Source organism: Bipolaris oryzae, assembly GCF_000523455.1.
Source record: "Bipolaris oryzae ATCC 44560 unplaced genomic scaffold scaffold_78, whole genome shotgun sequence".
Taxonomy (NCBI): domain Eukaryota; kingdom Fungi; phylum Ascomycota; class Dothideomycetes; order Pleosporales; family Pleosporaceae; genus Bipolaris; species Bipolaris oryzae.
The window spans coordinates 83388-101539 of record NW_006911354.1 but is presented as its reverse complement, the minus strand read 5'-3'; the positions used below and the strand labels follow the sequence as shown (position 1 = coordinate 101539).

General features: G+C 53.0%; 4 protein-coding genes across 4 annotated transcripts; 2 read left to right on the top strand and 2 right to left on the bottom strand.

Annotated features, from left to right (window-relative positions):
- Positions 1-1994: 1994 nt before the first annotated feature.
- COCMIDRAFT_26911 (uncharacterized protein) lies at positions 1995-2850 on the bottom strand (the record flags this gene model as incomplete). The annotated part of the gene is made up of 4 exons (XM_007690438.1): positions 1995-2018; positions 2069-2166; positions 2260-2516; positions 2720-2850. The coding sequence occupies 4 exons, from the start codon at positions 2848-2850 to the stop codon at positions 1995-1997; spliced, it is 510 nt and encodes a 169-aa protein (XP_007688628.1).
- A 4558-nt stretch (positions 2851-7408) lies between these two features.
- Positions 7409-13771, top strand: COCMIDRAFT_97181 (uncharacterized protein; the record flags this gene model as incomplete). Its single annotated transcript, XM_007690463.1, has 6 exons — positions 7409-7567; positions 7640-7832; positions 7914-8545; positions 8594-8846; positions 9331-9632; positions 9722-13771. 6 exons carry the CDS (start codon positions 7409-7411, stop codon positions 13769-13771), a joined length of 5589 nt encoding a protein of 1862 aa, XP_007688653.1.
- A 703-nt stretch (positions 13772-14474) lies between these two features.
- On the top strand, positions 14475-14648 carry COCMIDRAFT_97131 (uncharacterized protein; the record flags this gene model as incomplete). The annotated part of the gene is made up of 1 exon (XM_007690462.1): positions 14475-14648. A coding segment is annotated over one exon (174 nt), but the record flags the coding sequence as incomplete, so codon positions are not given.
- A 516-nt stretch (positions 14649-15164) lies between these two features.
- Positions 15165-17147, bottom strand: COCMIDRAFT_78960 (uncharacterized protein; the record flags this gene model as incomplete). Its single annotated transcript, XM_007690461.1, has 5 exons — positions 15165-15627; positions 15684-16572; positions 16623-16811; positions 16894-17012; positions 17074-17147. Coding segments are annotated over 5 exons (1734 nt in total), but the record flags the coding sequence as incomplete, so codon positions are not given.
- Positions 17148-18152: the final 1005 nt, after the last annotated feature.

Sequence of the window (18152 nt, the reverse complement as noted above, 5' to 3'; positions counted from 1 at the left end):
TATGACCGTCCGCCTGACGATGCTATTGAAGACGTACGCCAATGAATATATCTCTGGAATACATCATCCGCTTCCGAAAGACCATGGATAACTATTACACTTCACCTGATAAGGAGCCAAGCCAAAAATTCCATATCCTGAATGGGATTCGGACGCTTGGGCTGAGACACCGAAATAACAGCCTGAGCATTTCTTTGTAGAAAGGAAGCCGGATTCTAATCACATGCATTAACAGCTCGAAGGCTGGATTAGACATCATCCTTAGTTACCACCTTTGCGGACTTGTAGCGACCGATGAAAGTAGAAGGTATCACTATCCCAAGAACTAGCCATGATACCGAAAAGGGAGACTGAGCTTGAGCTTGAACGATTGATTTCGGGAGACTTTGGAGCTCGGCGCTTTCTCAATCAATTCAGTAAAACCCCCCTCACTACGTCCGTTGGAATGGGGTTGAGTGGCTGCCGGACTTGCCGCTTGAAGAGAGGAAGTGTAAGAAGTATAAGAGCTTGATAAAAGATGTTGGGACAGCAACAAGACAAAGAGAAACGACAAGTCTAGAAAATATAAGCGTGCAGTGACATGCGAAAAGACATGGTCCACATCCAACCGGTTGGCAGAAGGAGTTTATAGCGAGGATGTGAATCCATATAGAATCCACCTCTGCATAGCTTGGTAGATGTGTGGTAGCGGCTTATCGAAGAAAGCTAATGTTGCGGTTAAAGAGGAAGAAATCCTTATAGGTATCTTATAGAAAGAAAATCTGGATGACAGCTGTAGGATAAAGGTGGACATTATGGCGATAAGAGTCGAAATAGATTTAGAATTAATTTTTGATTAAAATACGATAAGAGAGATAAGATAGAAGAGACAGACCGTCACAACCATAGTTCGCTGTTGCTGCCTTCGTCTCAACTGTATTTTATCTGTCGTACCTAATAGAGGTGTGCCTAATCGATATATATACGTTAAGAGGCTTTTACTAATATTAATAAATTATTTTTACTTTGACTGTAAAGTGAAACTTGTCAATACCCGATTGTAGCAAATTGGGATATAGCCGGCTGTTATTTTCTAAGATAATTAATCTAATACGCTGTATAGCAAACAGAAAAGAAAAAAGTCAAATAGTAGTGAGAGTGTAGTTGCAAGAAGAATAAGGAGTAGATATGTTTAGTGCTTTAGCTTTATAGTAAGGCGCTAGGTATTTTAATAAGATAGGGATGATAAGGGCGTCGTAGACGTGTCGTTTGGATTAGCACGTAACGGTATTAATAAGCATAGCTGAGGATAGGTGCGCGTGATTGTTGTTCTAATTATCTACCTTACTAGTTCTAATAATCCCCAGGTTTTTTTTTCTCACACAAACGTGTCTCAAAAGGCTGGAGCCAAAAATTGATTCCATATAGGCCAAAACTGCCAACCTGCTCCACAACATCGGCTTACGAGAACGATTCGGGAAAAATTCACATCACTATCATGATTTTTATGCTGATAGAACGCTCAACATGATTACAATTCAATAAGGCAACGCAAGTTAAGGCATTCCCGCCGTTACCCTGGCTCCTCCTTCAGATTCTCCCCCAAGCATAGACATGAACACTTGGGTAACATCTGGCAACAAGATTTGGACTTGCTCGGATGTGCACCTTGTACTAAAGTACAAGCCGAGGAAGAACCCTGAGGGGGGCAGAGACAAGTGCTTACGCTGCAGGAAAGTTGCGGAGAAGATCAAAGCATGGATGGAGAAGATGGATATTACCCCATTCTCGGCAGAGGAGAAGAACGAGTAAAAGGGGCCGGAAGGGGGGAGAGGGGCCAATAGGAAGAATATGACCGAAGGGCCCAGATGGGGTTGGAAGAAACAAGATGACAAAGTTGACTGATACACAACCCGATAGGCAGGATATCACTGCTGGCCAATATGGCAACGTGGTCTCAACTTTTGCGTAGGTTTCTTCGGGCAGCGCAGGCGCTTGTAGATGGTAATTAAAGTTTACTCAAAGTCGTCTCGGTTTCCCTATCTGATAATCAGTGGACCAATTGATTGTGTTGAACTCCAAGGCTTACTGCTAGCACGCTTGGCGCATGTTGACAGATAAGGACATCACGTGACGAGTGCTCATATGTGCCCCCCACCTTTTGGACGACATGCAGTATGTACTCTACTGTAAAGATGACAATCCCTTGCTTACACAGCACATGTCGCCTCCCAATCTACCCCCCATGGTCGCACGAAGCATTGAGCTGCGAACACGTACAGGCATCAGATTCGCCCGCGGCATTGGCTTCTCCTCGCTCACTGTACATTCTCCTCTTTTTGCAACCTCGATAGCCGCTGGATAATCGCGCAACCGACGACGCCATGCATGTCGAATACTGCCCACGGCGGTAGATTAGAGGGGGTCCTGGTCTAGAGGAGAGTGGCCATTGCATCTCGATGCAGACGGGCAGAGCTTGGGCGGCGGCGTCCATGGGCACGCAAAGATGCCCAGTCGACTGCAGTTCGAGTGCTTCGCTGTAAGTACATAGCAGTACGTAGAGCAGACGGCCAGGGGCTTCGAGGGTGGGTCACATGGTCGTCTTGCTCGTCTGATTGTCCCACGTCGCAGAGAAGGCCATGGAAGCCAGAGACGGTCGGGTCGGCTCGACCTAATCGGCGGGCTTAGTGGCGCACTCCCTGCTCCCCGGCCCCTCGCCACGTCACTCAACCTCATCTACCCTCTCATTTTTGCTATTGTCGCCAGGTCTCTCCACGCCGCCCCCTGCATCGGCATCCGTTTTGGTTCGTCGGCAGACGAGGCTTTCGTACGGGGTGCACCTTGTTGACTGACGTTATCCCGCGCGCCCATGCTTTCCGGTGGCCGTGATTCTGGCCGCTCCAGAGTGACTACAGTACCAACGCTACATCGCGCTTCATCGCTCGCGACACATGCTGCACCTAGAACCCTACATCGGGCCAATGGCGGAATCACTGCGGATGCCCGAGCCCACCCTCCGGTCTCCCAATCTTCTCTCTTTCTGAACGAACGGTGATTCCCTACGTGGCCCAATGAGACCTACAGGCCAAGCTCGCCATCCCTCAGTGAGGCTTGCGGGAGCAGTCGGGAGTACCGCCCAAGGCTTGCCGAACTATTGTACGCACACTGCGCGAGATTTCTTCTTGCAATCTCTAGCATCGTGTCTTGTGACAGCTGTCCTGCAATTCTCCTCCGCCTGGTCGAGGTGTACCGTCACAGCTTTGGCCCATTGAAGCCACGCACATAGCTCATCCACCACCCGCACTTCCCCTAGACTGACACCATCTCTTATTCGCCTCTCCGCACTCAACCTTTTGCGCCCCACGTTGTGTGTGTGCCCATTGCATATCCCTTTGTTGATTATTGCCTGCAATGGAACGACGGAAACGTCAGATATACTAGCACGTAGCACCACTTGTCATATCTTCGGACCTTAAACCCACCATCACTCTGTGTCTGTCTGTCTGTCTGGCCCATCATGCGTCAATTCCAGCAGGTTTCGATTTCAAAATGGGAGGACCCATACGGTAACTCTGCACCAAACACTGTGCAGAACATTTATGGCACACCAAGTCCACCACCACCACAACCACAGGGCTACTACGCCACAGCAAACATACCGCAACCGCACAGCTATTATGCCGCACAAAGCGCACCACCACCGCCGATCATTCTTCGACGTGTTGTGCCAACACCCCCTACGTTGTCGTATGCGATTGGTAGCCAAGGGGCAGGTGAGGAGAATAAGAATGATAATGATCAGCTGGACCAATTGACAACTATAGATGCAGGAGATTCCCCAGCTGCACCTCCAGCAACGTCAGATGCTACTGTACAGGCAACCCCCGGGGGGACTGCCCCTGAAAGTTTATCAGCACAGGCACCTGTTCTTCAAGGTAGTAAGAGTGACGATGTCACAGGAGATATTGTAGCTAAAGATGTCAAAGGTGAACCTCCAGGACCACCGCCACCTCCACCAGCACCAATAGATGTTGCTCCTATCGCGGTTCAACGAAGCCCGCCAGCACCCCCTGTGCAATACTCAAGTCCTCCACCACCAGCACCAGCACCTCCTGTGCAATATTCGAGTCCTCCGCCACCAGCACCAGCACCTCCTGTGCAATATTCGAGTCCTCCACCACCTCCACCAGCACCAGCACGCGTGGACCCATCACCTCCGGCATCAGTTGTAGGGAGTGAGAAGAGTGGTGAGTCCGAGCAGGCCGCTCAAGAGCCCCCCAAATCCCCAACAACCAAATTTGTTCATTTTACCTCTGACACAAAAGACCCAGACGCCGCAGAAGATGGTAAGAAGAAGAAGCCAATTGGGTTTACTAGAGTCAAAGCTACTGCATTCGTTCGCCTGAAAAAGTCATCGACGACTCCTTCTGCACCCCCGCCAAAAGAGGAAAAGAGAAAAATCATTTCTCCGGAAGGCTTCATTAGAAGGCGAAGAAGAAGCTCACTCTTCTCGTCCTCATCGTCCGAGAAGCTGAAGCCCAGCAAGGAGGAGAGATCCAGAAGCAAGAGAGGAAGCAATGATCCTAGTCCGCCTTCGAGTGATGCTGGGACAATCTATGTACCGTCTGCTCCTTCATCTATCATTTCTGAGAGCGTCATCGTCGAGGAGACACCAGCAGATGTTGCGCGATCGATTGTCAGCGAGCCTGCCCCACTACCACCACCTCCACCACCTCCTCAACCGATAGAAGTCCCTGCCCCTGTAGAAACACCGCCCGTCGCAGAAGAGCCTATCATCGAAAGCGAACCAGCACCGGCAGCACCTCCTGCAGAAGCTCAAGAATCCTCACCCGAGGAGCCACCACAACCAGACGAACCCGCTGCCCCTGCCTCTGATGCCAGCGAATCTGCGCCTCCTCCTCCTGTAGCGCCATCATTAGTGTCGGTTGAATTTGTCGTCGCTGAAGTCGTTCCATCACTAGACGGATCAACGACTGAAGCCACTGACAAAGACGAAAATCAGGCTCCAGAACCATCAACAGAAGTCAGTGAATCGACCAACGAAGAGAATCAGGTAGCTAGTGAGCCCGCTTCCGAGCCGGCACCGGAGCCAGCGCCGGAACCAACACCGGAACCAGTGCTCGAGCCAGCACCGGAGCTAGTGGAAGAGCCCGCAGCAACAGAGCCAGCTCCAGAGCCAGCTGCAGAACCAGCTGCAGAACCAGCTGCAGAACCAGCTGCAGAGCCAGTCGCAGAGCCAGTCGCAGAGCCAGACCAAACCCCTGCGGCCGAGACTGCTACTACTGAGCCTGAAGCTGAGATCGCCGTCGAGGCACCATCTGAACCACAAGAGGCCGCTGCCGAAGAGGCAAAGCCCGCCGAAGATTCTACCGCTAGTGATGAGGCAGACGCAACACCAGCAGCCCCTGAAGAGGCTGCTGCTGCTGTTGAAGAACAACCTGCTGCCGAAGAAAAGACTGTCATTGAAGAAGAGCCTTCATCAGAGGATGTACCTCCTGCGGTTGAAGAAAGCTCTGCCACCGACGCGCCGTCTGCCAGCGAAGAAGCGCCGGCTGCTGCCGCTGCTGAAGAGGCACCAGCAGAGGAACCAGTACCGGTTGTAGAGGAGTCACCAGTTGCCCCAGCGGACGCGCCAGCTCCAGAAGAGGCGCCAGCCCTAGAAGAGGCACCTGCTGTTGATGAGACTCCCGTAACTGAGGAGGTTCCTGCTAGTGAAGAAACCGCTGCTCCTGTCGAGGCGCCCGCAGAAGAAGAAACAGCCCCTCTGGCTGTGACAGAAGAAGTACCTGCAGCTGAAGAGACACCTTCAAGTGAAGAAGCCCCTGCCACTGAAGAGATTTCAGCTGTCGAAGTAGCCCCTGTCGCCGAGGAGGCTCTAGCTACTAGAGAGGCTTCTGTTGAAGCAGCCCCCGTTGTTGAAGGAGTTTCTGTTCAAGACGCTTCCGCCGAAGCGGCTGCTGCTAATGCTGCTATTGCCGCTGCCGCTACTGCCGCCGCTGCTGCCGCTGCTACTGCTGCTACTGCTGCTACTGCTGCCGCTGCTGCTGTTACTGCTGCTGCCGCTGCCGTTACTACTGCTGCTGCCGCTAATGCTGTTAAGGACACCTTGACCACTGAAGAGGCTCCAGTTGTTGAAGAGGCTGCCGTCACGGAAGAAGTGGTTGCTGTTCAAGAGACGCCCGCTGTTGAAGAAGCCGCCGTGGCTGAAGTACCTGCTACCGAGGACACCCCAGCCACTGAAGAGGCCCCTGTTGAAGTAGCCGCAGCTATCGAGGAAGTTCCTGCCGAAGAAGCTCCCACTATCGAAGCCCCTGCTGCTGCTGCTGCTGCTGCTGAAGAAGCTCCCACTGTTGAAGCTCCTGCTATCGAAGAGACTTCAGCCACCGAGGAAGTCCCAGCTGTCGAGGCAGTTCCTACCGAAGAAGCCTCCGCTGCTGAAGCCCCCGCCGATGATGTCCCTGCCACCAAGGAACTTCCTCCTTCTTCTTCTTCTTCTTCTCCTCCTCCTACTGCTGCTGCTGCTGCTGCTGAGGAAACTCCCACTGTTGAAGCCATTGCTACCGAGGAGACTCCAGTTACCGAGGAGACTCCAGCTACTGAAGAGGCCCCAGCTGTCGAGGCGCCCGCTGCTGAAGAAGCTCCCACTGTTGAAGCTCCTACTACTGATGAGATCCCAGCCACTGAGGAGGCCCCTGTTGAAGTAGTTCCTACTGCTGAGCAAGCTCCCGTCGAAGAGGCACCTGCTATTGAAGAAAACCCAGCTGCCGAAGAAGCTCTCATTACAGAAGTCTCCGCCGTTGAAACCCCTTCTGCTGAAGCTCCTGCTGCCGAAGAAGCTCCTACTACCGAGGAGACCCCGGCCACTGAAGAAGCCCCTGTCGCTGAAGAGGCGCCTATTGTTGAAGAAGCTTCTAAGGATGAGGCTCCAGTAGCTGAAGAGGCTCCTGTTACTGAGGATATTTCAACCACCGCTATTGAAGAGACTCCCGTTACCGAAGAAGCCCCTGTTACTGCAAAGGTTGCCACTGTTGAAGATGTCACTGATGACGAAGAAGCTCCTATTACTGAAAAGATTTCAGCCGCTGAAGAGGTTCCCGCCGCTGAAGCTCCAGTTACAGAAGTCCCCGCCACCGAAGAGACTCCTGTTGTTGAGGAAGCGCCTGTTGTTGAAGAGGCGCCCGCTGTTGAAGAGGCGCCCGCTGTTGAAGAAGCGCCTGCTACTAAAGAAGCGCCCGCTGTTGTTGAAGCGCCCGCTGTTGAAGAAGCGACTACTACGGAAGATGCGCCTGCCACCGAAGCCTCTGTTATTCAGGAAACACCAGCCGAGGAGAGTCCTGCTACTGAAGAAGTTCCTCCTGCCGAAGAAACCGTAGCTCCAGAGGATAATTCATCCATTAAAGAGACTCCTATGCCTGGGGGATTTCCTGAGGAGGCCCCCGCAACGGAGGAAGTTTCTCCTATAGAGGACATTTCGGCCACGGAGGATGTTCTTGCTACCGAAAAGGCCGCTGTCTCCGAGGAAGTCCCTGTCATTGAGGAAGCTCTCGCCACTGAAGAGGCACCCGCAGTAGAGGAGAAGGGTCCTTCAGCTTTGGTTGAGGAAGCACTCGCCAAAGAAGCCTCCCCCATTCTTGGAGAGGCTTCCACTGTTGAGGAGGCCAAGGAAATCCCTGCCACCAAAACTTTGCCCATAACCCAAGAAGAAAAGACTAGTGTCGCGGATGCTACGGTAGAAAGCGAAAGTGAAGCTGCACCTGTAGCCCAATGGCCAAGTGAGGAAAATGAAGCGGAAGTGAAGTTGCGGTCTGAAGAGGCTATCACGGATGCAGTAGGTAAGCATGCGTCCTACACTTTGCGGAGAATTGCGTCACCAAATAGAATGCACATCTTGTCCAGATGTTGATATATAGTAGCTGAATTTCAACCTTCCGAACCTCGCGCTCCTCAAGACACTGTCGATACGTCCTCGCCTGATGATGCCCCGACCGTCGAAGATCCAAGCGAAGACGCTGACGGCCACGATACCATAGCTGCAGCCGACGAAGATGACTCTATACCTGTTGAGGAAAGTTCAGACGACGATGATGCATCTTGCGATGACTGGATTGCCGATGGAGATGGCGGTGATTGGATTGCCGACGGAGATTCTCATGACGAGGAATCTGATCAAGACATTTCCGATTGGGAACAAGATGACGCCTCGTCACAATGTGATGCGATCGAGACGGATGCGTCTGAACATCATGATGGCGATGGCCCCAGCACTGGGTGGAGCTCGATGGAGCCAAAGGGTGAAGACACGGATAATTTAGAGTCACAGCAGGTGGCGGGGACTGTGGATGTGTTTACAGTCGAGGAAGCCAGCACGGGTTGCACGGACGAGGTCACAGAGTCTATTGTCGCCAAAGATATGCCCGTTGTGGACAAGACAGGCGCAGAGGCAGAGGTCATGACACAAGAAGGATCGACTGGCACACACCAAGCCTATGTCACGGATGTGATTGATATTGAAGCAGAAGCAGAAGCAGAATCGGCAGAGGCTGCTGTAACGGAGGCAGATGATGGGAGGGCTACTGGCAAGCAGGTTGAACAGCAGGAAGAAGCACTGGGCGGTGATGGGGCAGGCCATGGCGATGGCGATGGCAACGGTGTCGAAGCAGAAGCAACACCAGAATGCAGTCCGGGCGGTGATGCTGTGGGCGCACTAGAGGTTACACCTGTTCTGGACCCTGGTGTCGGTGAGGGAACATCGGCACAAAGCAATATGCTTCCCGAGGCCAGCGAAGCGGCCGTGGAGTCGGAGAAGCCCGATGACGTGGGAGAGGCGAGTTTGAGGGAGACGATAGGTAAGTAAACGCCCTCTGTTTTGCTTTTGACATTATTTTGTGTCGTGTGCATGTACCTCTTGTTGCTTGTCGCCGCTGGTGTCCGCCCTGCACGGCTCCGCGATAGCGCCCTGCATGCAGCGCATCGGGTTAGCGCGCTGTATGTGGGAAGCTGCCATTGGCCGCCCCAGAATTTTTGCTTGGTCCACACTGCCAACACACATTCTGCCCATGCCGTCTGGCTTATCGTCACGTGCCCAAAACCCTCCATCCAAAGTCGGGCTGCGATGCATACGCGCCATTCGCCGACAGTCACCATGCGTCGTTTTGCTTTGCGCTAGCCTGCCCGGCTGTTCTTTGCCTCCCGACATCCCCGTCGCTCGACAAGCCCGTCGTCCATCGTCTTCTTTTCACTCGTCATCTTTCCTTCTCCAACCACCACCGCCGGCAATAGTTTTGCTGCACACAAGCCGCCCTCGGCAACACACTCACTAACTCGACACAGTCGACACCGCTGCCAATCCACCCCCAGCCGAGGACACACCGGACGAGTCATGCGCAATCACCCCGGCTCACGCTACTAGTGAAGTGAGCCCAAATTCGGCCTCAGAAGAGGCTGGCGTACAAGCACAAAGTGATCAACACGCTATCCAAGACGACCTCCCTGACGACTCTCCTGACGAGCCACACGTTGCTGATTCCTCTCCGCAACACACCGACCAAGATGTTATAGCAGCAGATTCAGGAGTAGCAGAAAGCGAAACTAGCCCTGCTCCAGATATACCAGCCACTGAGATATCCGAAGCGGTAAGTAAAAATAATTTATGAAACATCATCTCACCCTCCTATGCTCTTCAGTATATGCACCTTTGCGAGTCCATGCTCATGAGTAACAGATCGCTACCAGCCAAGCTTCTCTAGAGGTGTCTGACCCCCCCGAAGTGGACATGAAGGCCAACGCAGTCCTGGCAGTCCCAGCACACCAAGAGAAGAAACCAGAAGAGCCAGAGTCCGACTCGGGAAGCGAGCCTGAGTCTGAAGATGACGACTGGTCTGGGTCTGAAGTTTCATCTTTGCCTGCCGATGATGTCTCGCAGGTTGATGATGACACACCCAGCTCTGAACCTGGACAGGATGTGAACGAAAAAGTTCAAGATGCCGCTCCCGAGCAAAAGGCTCCTGTAACGGCTGATGAGCCCGATGCACCATTAGAGAACCAAGCCAAGGATGACGATGACGTCGACGATGGTCCCGATGGCTCAGGCTCCGAGGTGTCAGCAGCAGCCGAACCCGAAGAAGGCGAATCCGGGATCACGGAAGACGCGAGCCAATCTGGAATCGAAGAAGATGGTTCGACTTGTGAGCCACCTGTGGACCCTTTGCTAACTGAAGACCCTGACCCGCAAGGTTCTGAAGCTGGCCCAGAAAGTGCTGCCAAGAGTGTTATGGATGGCCCTGCTGAAGGAGACTCCATTGTATCTTCGGAGGGTTCCGAAGGCGTTGAGGAAGCTCCTGCTGCGGATGCAATAGCGCTCGAGCCACAAGATGCGCCTGAGCCGACAGCTGCGCCTGCGCCGACAAAAGAAGATGCCGAAGATGACGCCGAGGGAGACGCTGAAGACGACGATTGGGATGGCTCCTCTTCAGCGAGTGAGTCTGGAAGTGAAGCTGAAGCTGAAGCTGACGAAGCTGAGGAGCAACCAGAGGCTGCAGCTGAAGCGCCCGAGGATGATACTATCTCGGCTGTAGATGCAGAAGAAGAAGAAGAAGAAGAAGAAGAAGAAGAAGAAGCTGATGCTGCTGCATCTGAAGCGGAAGTCCAGGTGATTGAGCCAGCTGCGGATCCGGAATCTCATGCATCTGGTCCGGAAGAAGGCTCTGCAAGTGTTGCAGTGCTGGAAGAGGCTCAGGAACCTGACAATTCTGCACCAATACCTAAAGAGGCTGCGACAGAGGACGTAGGCCCCGACGCTGATGAGGAGGTTCTCAACGAGCAGGTGGAGGAGAGCCTGGTGGAAGACAGCCTTGTGGAGAGCGAAGATGCCGATCCAGCCCCGGCTGATGCACCAGAGGAGGTCGAGCCTGCACCACCAACTGAAGTCGGCACAGCAGAGCCGCCTTCAGATGGGTCGGATGTTGCATCAGGGGAGAGTGAAGTGTCGGTAGAAGAGGACGGCGATGCAGAGGAAGCGACCGCAGACGACACCCTAACCACAGTAGAGGTTGCCGCAGCTGAAGACGAACCTTCAGAGGTAATGTCTGAGCTGGCTGAGTCAGTTGTAGAAGAGAGTGTTGTCGAGGAACAAGCACCCTCTGCTGAAGACGCTGCTCCGGAGCCAGATGCTGAACCAATCGCTGAACCAGTCGCTGAATCGGTTGCTGAGCTGGCTGCTGAGCCAGTCGATGAGCCAGTCGATGAGCCAGTCGATGAGCCAGTCGCTGAACCAGTCGCTGAATCGGTTGCTGAGCCAGTCGATGAGCCAGTCGATGAGCCAATTGCTGAGCCAGTTGCTGAATCGGTCGTTGAATCAGTAGATGAACCAGTTGCTGAACCAGTTGCTGAACCAGTTGCTGAGCCAGTTGCTGAACCAGTCGAAATTCCAGCGGAAGCTGAGCCTGAAGAAGAGTCTCCCCCAGTGTCTGAGGTAGAGGCCGAAGAAGAGTCACAGTCAGAAGCTGCAACCGAGTCTGTACTTGCAGAGGACCCTGCCCCATCAGAGGAGCCAGACGTTGCACCGGCACCCGAGCCAGAAGCTGAGGAACCCGCGCCTATCGAACCAGAGGCAGTGCCAGCAGCTGAGCCAGACCCTGCGCCTGAGCCACCAACAGAACCAGAACCCGAGCCACCTGTGGAGCCTGAGCCTGAGCCACCGGCGGAGCCCGCACCTGAACCGCCAGCGGAGCCAGAGCCAGAGCCACCAGCGGATCCCGAGCCTGAGCCCCCAGTGGCACTCGAACCCGAACCTCCAGTGGAACCTGAACCCCAATCTCCAGTGGAGGTTATACCAGAGCCACCAATGGAGCCAGAACCCGAGCCACCTGTGGAGCCTGAGCCTGAACCAGCGGTGGAGCCAGCACCCGAGCCACTCGCAGAGCCAGAGCCAGAGCCAGAGCTAGAGCCCGAACCAGAGCTTGAACCACAGATTGTCCCGGTGGTATTGGTAGGGGGGGTAGCTAATGAAGGAACTACGGAGAACATTGCCCCTGTAGACAGGTCCTTCGACTTCAGCCAAAGTCCAACTCGACCACCGCCGCCTATTCCCGTTGATCAGTACAGAGAACGCGATATCGCAATTGACGATGAACTTTCAGCGGAGCCTCCTGTCCGCGAGAAGACCCGTCGGAGGCAGTCGCATGCTCATCGTGACGCCCATCATTACTCGAGTCGTAGGCGTGAAAGTGATGCTAGTTACAGGGAACGCCCGGTCATGGCTGTACCAGATCCTTCCAGCATCCCAAAGACTAAGCGTCGCGACAGCATGAACGAACGCGAGGCTGAGCGGAGAAGAGAAAGACTACGTGAGGCTGAGAGAACCGGTAGCAGTAGCGATAGAGAGAAAGCCTATCCGGAGTATCGGCCCCACCGCCGCGATAGTAGGAGCGACGAGAGACACCCTAAGCGTCGCCCCGTAGAGGAGAAGGAAGATGAAGCAGAGAAAATAAGGCGACGTGAAGCTCGGAGGGCTGAAAAAGAGCGACTTGCTGCCGCGGATGCTGCTCGGCTCAAAGCTGAAGAAGAAGCCAGAAAACTGGAACATCGCGAACGACGCCGTGCAGCAAAGCGAGCAGAGGAAGAATATAACAGAGCCCAGGAGGAGCGCCGAAGGCTTAAAGAAGAGAAGAGACAGGCCATTGAAGATGAGGAACGACGAATTCGACACGAAAAAAGGCGACAGAGGCACGAAGCTGAGAAGGAAGCGAAGCGTTTGGAGCTGGAGAAATTGGAACAGGCTGTACGTGATGAGGAAGAGGCCAAGAGACTTCGACGGCAAAAGAGGGCGGAGCGGGAAGCAGCTAAACTTGCAGCGGCGCTTCAAGAAGATCTCATTGAGCCACCTCGCGACACTGCTCGACGTGCTGCAGAGGACTATGATGAGCAACTGCCACCCCCTCCTCTACCACCCGTCATTGACGAGACGCCACGCAGTGCACCGCCACGAAGACGACTGAGCATCCGAGACACACCACCGGGTGGAAAGCGCGGCGGTATTTTTGGAGGCATTTTCGGTCGCTCGAAGACGGAAGCTGCTCCACCTGTGCTAAAACCCACCCGGTCAACCCGCGCGCGTGCAAACACATTGGATGGTCCAGTCAAAGTCCCAAGGAGAGAATTCGAGCCCGAGAGTTCTCCAAGCAGGGACATCTCATCCAACAATGAGAGCCGAGACCGAGGCGAACGCGCACATCGTCCTCGACGTTATTCACATCAGCGCCGCCAATTCGGATCGCCTGAGGAAGAGGCCGAGTACTACAGGTGGAAAGAAGAACGGCGTTATATGCGCCGTCCAGAACATGAATTGTCTGGTGGTAGGGAGTTCGGAGTTACTTTTGCGTCGCCAATCGTTGACCTTCCTCCGCCCCCGCCTAAACCTTTTGAGTATGACCTCGACGATGAGGCAATTGATGATGCGGAATCACCCATCATCGAGGATGCAGCTGCAGTGGTTGGTGTAGCCTCTTACTCGGATGAGGAACGACGCGAACGTCGACGCAGTCGGCGCATGTCCAAGCCAGAAGAACGTCCCAAGGCACGTCGCATCTCCGTCACCGAGAAAGAGCGACCTTCTGGTCGTCGCCCCGAGGCCGACCGGCCACGAACTCGGGACCGCGGAGATGACCGCGCACGTGTAAAGAGAAGCGATAACGACCGCCGTGACAGAAGAAAGAAGGAGGAGTCGAGCGGCCTCAAGGGGTTGTTTGGAGGACTCAAGAAGAGAATCGCATGACTATCATTGATGTGACTGAGATGATAACGACGACACTGACAAAGAAGACAAGAAAGATTCCTTTTACGAAACTGGGGTCAAAGGCGTTAATCGGTTGGGGGAGTTTACAGCATCTTGCTTTCCTCTTTTACCGACCGAAAAGGAATAATTATTTACACCAGGTATTCTATCTGTTTTTCCCCGCAGGAGTCTAGGACGGGATGTTTGGCGTCCGGCGTAAGAAAAAAGGGCGGAACATATGTAATACTACTTTGTACCCGTTTCCTTTCTTCCTTTTTCAAACTTCTTTCTTCTTTTTCTTTTCTTCGTTTATATTTAGATCACCAGAGATGACTCGCAAGAGTACACACACATACAGTATAACTTTGTATTTAAATGTTGGAGAAGATGATGATGAGGGAGAAGAGATGTTCACGATAGGAATGATAAATTATGTCGATTATGAAATCTTGAGGTCTTGAGACTCCGAGCTTGCTTGTGTGAAATGGATAGGTGAATGCGAACGCTACAAGCAAAAGCTATAGTAAGCGTTGAAAAAGGAAGATAAGAAGAAGCATGTTGGCGATTAAATAGAAGTAGATACGAAAAACCCACGATATCCACAGTTCCAACAAAAACCTAACCACCCACAATTCCCAGCACACCAAAAACCGAAGTAGAAGAAAAACCTCCAACTCCAAATCCATCACTCTTCAGCTCACCAAGCCCTTCCCGCATCCCTAGCAACCCACCTCCCCCTACTCCCCTCCCTCCCATTCCCATTCCCATTCCCACTCCCATTCCCCCCAGTACTAACCCTCCTCACCCGTCCCTGGACAACTTGGTAAACCCCATCCGGCAGATCCGTCTCCCGCTCCCTCCGTTCCTCACCCAGTAGCCGTCCGGGATACGCCCATGCCTCCTCTCGACCTACTTCATCTATCTCGCTCCAATCCACCTCAGCCCTGTCCGCAGCTACCTCGCTCCGCTCATACGAGTCGGAGTCAGATAGCTGCGCCAGCAAGTCCGGGTTGATGATGCGGTTGAGGAGATTGTTTGAGATACTAATATCCGAGGTGCGGGCAGAGCGCGATATGTAGTTTGAGTGTGCCTGTGAGTGTGACTGGGACTGCGAGTGCGAGTAGGAGAGGGCGCTGTTGCTTGCGTGGCTGGTGCTGCGGCTTCGGGGGACGCTGGGGGCGGGTGCGGCGGCGGCGGTGTCTTCTTCCGGGTAGAAAGTGGAGGTGAAAGCGTCGTTGTGCGAGGGGAAGACGAGGGAGGACGAGGGGCGGGCGTGGGAAGAGGTGGATAGCGTGCTTGTTGCGCTGTGCCGCTTTTGGAGCTTTTTGCGGGAGGGAGGGTGCTCGGGGTCGTTGGTGTGGGTTTTTGTCAAGGTGGAGGGGCTGGGGGTGTAGTGGATGTAGGGGTCGAGGTTGGATTGGGAGGAGATTTGGCGGCCGCGGGTTGGGTTGGGGGTAAATTTGGCTTGAGGGTAGGGGTTGTTGTTGTGCATGTGTTTCTTTTCGTCGTATTGATGGGCAGTGCCGCCTCGGCTGCTGGACTTTCCGCTACTTGCCGTTTCAATTAGGCGTTTGTGCCAGGAAGTATTTGCGTAGTTGAAATTGAGACGTTTTTCTGGGTCTTGCTTTCCGAACCAGAGAGGCTCGTCTTTTGAGATCTTGACGGCGTTGAGCCATGCGTTGCCTGGGGCGTCGTCTGCGAGTTGGAAAATGACGTCGACTTCTTCAAGAGATCGGAACGCGGTCTCCGGGTAGAAAAAGTATACGAGAGGGATAATGGCAAAGTTTGTGACAGCGAAGATGATCCAAGTTCGATAGGAGATGCGCTGGAATGCTATTGGCGTGATGAAAACGATCCTATGATGGTGTTAGCCATAGTATAACAAGGGGGAAGAAATCGAGGAACGCCATACACAAAGTTGAGCAACCAGTTGGCACTTGTCGAGAGACCGTTAGCCGGACCACGGATTCTCAAAGGCACAATCTCGACCTGATACAGCCATGCCATACCCTGCCAGCCAATAGCAAAGAAGACCGAGAAGATGAACAGAAAAACAGTACTAGCGATTCTGGCTTCTCGCATCGCCTTCTCGGACCACAAGTACTGCAAGATGGTTATGAGAACCATGCAAGCCGACATACCCGTAGCTCCAAACATCATCAGAGAACGACGACCCCAAAAGCGATCGATTCCAACAACGACAATGAATGAGGCAAGAAAGTACAGAGTCGCTGAGCAGGATGCCAGGAGCCGGGCAAGCCATCCGGTATATGACATGCGTGTGAGGAAAATCCAGGAAAGATACTGCAGAACCAAATTGATGCCTGTACCTTGCTGAAAGATCTGGACAAAGTAGGCCAATACAACGCGATGAAAGCCTCGCCGTTCTTTGTTAGAGAACATGCCCACGCTCGAACCTTGTGCCATAAGCAATATGGCATCCTTGATCTGCAGAAACTCATCTTTTGTCTCGAAGCTATCTGGATCATCATCATTAAGAGCAGCCAGCACGGTGAGTGCTTCTTGTTCGCGTCCAGTCAAAATCAACCAACGAGGGGACTCGGGTAATACGAATAGCATTGCGATAGCAGGAAGCGCAAATACGATTTGTAGAGCAATGGGAACGCGCCATGATGCTGAAGAGCTGTCGATATAGGCGAAACCGAAAACGAACCAGTATGATAATGCGATACCGGCGGATACGAAGGCGCCGGCGCTGATCATGAGGATTGTTCCTTTGCGATGGGACTTGACGCATTCTGCTTGGTATGCCGGTGCGGTGGCTGTGGTAAATCCATTGCCTACGTAGAATGTTAGCATTCATTACTGGAAAGACAGTATAGTTGCTTACCGAAACCAGCGACTGCGCGACCAATGATGAATTGCGCGAAGCTGTACGACGATGTCTGAATGATTTCGCCAATGACCCAGAATGTCAAGCCCACGATGAGTGTCCGTCGACGCCCAAGCAAGTCGCCAACGAAGATAGTTGCAATTGCCGACACGATGCAGCCCAGATGCCATGTTCCAACCGTGAGGCCTATACAAGTCAGTCTTGTCAGGTATAGCCACAGATACGCTGATATTTGATATAGGTGTTCTTAATCAGAATTTGGACATACCAGTGACCCATGCATCGTGGAATGAAACATCGTTAACAATGTCAAGCTGTGGAAATCGATCGAGGAATTGCTGAACGGTCAAAAGACCGCCCATTACACCTTGAGCATATCCGAAGCACCTGTATCACATTAATTGACGAACCATACGCGCAATGATTCAGGGACAGCATGTTGACGTACAAAAAGCAAAAACCACAAGTTACACTAATGGCAGTCGCTAGACTCTTACCCCGGAGTCCTAAGAATCGTGCCATTGCGTTTGAGGTCTTGCAACAGCGTCAATGGATTCAAGGCGAGGACAGTCCAGTGGGATATCAAATGTATGGGACAACGAGCTGTGCCGCGTACACTCACCGGCACAGGCGTTGCGACGGAGTGCATCTAGTATTTTCAAAGCTTTTGGAACTGGGCCATGTCGCCCAGCCGTCGCGGCTTGTGGCCATTAATGCAACGTCATGTTTTGCAGAAAGGTTGCAAGCGTTCCGTTCAGCTAATGCAGGCATCCCCAGTAGCTATTCGTTCAAGGTATTAACCACCGAGGGGACCAGACAGTGTTCCCGCAATCCGCTACATGCCCCCCCCCCCCCCCAAACTATTCAGGAATGCAACACAAGGGTGGCTTTTGACAGAGAATCAGGTTTGAGCTGACAAGAAGCCGCAAAGGGAGTGTAGACACAGTTCATTCAAAGACGAGATATCACTGTCTGCGATGCTGGGCTGGTATTCGGCCTAGACTTTTTCCTCTTACACTTACATACCGAGAACTCTCAGCTGGGCGTGCCTTCAGACCGTGAACCTAGCACAAGTGTACCGTAGAAACCTTGTAGATGACAGATATTAGCGTAAAGCCTATCCAGCTATAGCCTAGGAAGCGACCTAAGAACACGCCACAACCCGCCTAATCTTGCAGCTGTCAGGTACACGAAGCCGAGTTGTATCCTTAGTGGTTGCTTCAGAATATCTGACAGATACGATCTCGATGGCCCGCTGATGTCATGGACATGCTAGCGTCGATCAAGCGACGAGATCGAGTGTTGGGGCCATGAGTTCTCAGGATTGCGTATCTTGAACACAGCTTCTGGACAGCAATAACCAAAGCTGAAAATGAGCTCGACGAGCACGCGTGAGTAAGTAAGACGTGTTCCAAGATAGACGTGGTATGTTCTGCATATCTGAAAAACAAACATGCACATGTGTACTAGAAAAACAAGGCAGTGCTGCTGATAGGCTGGCAGGATGCACCGGACTCCGGCGTGTTA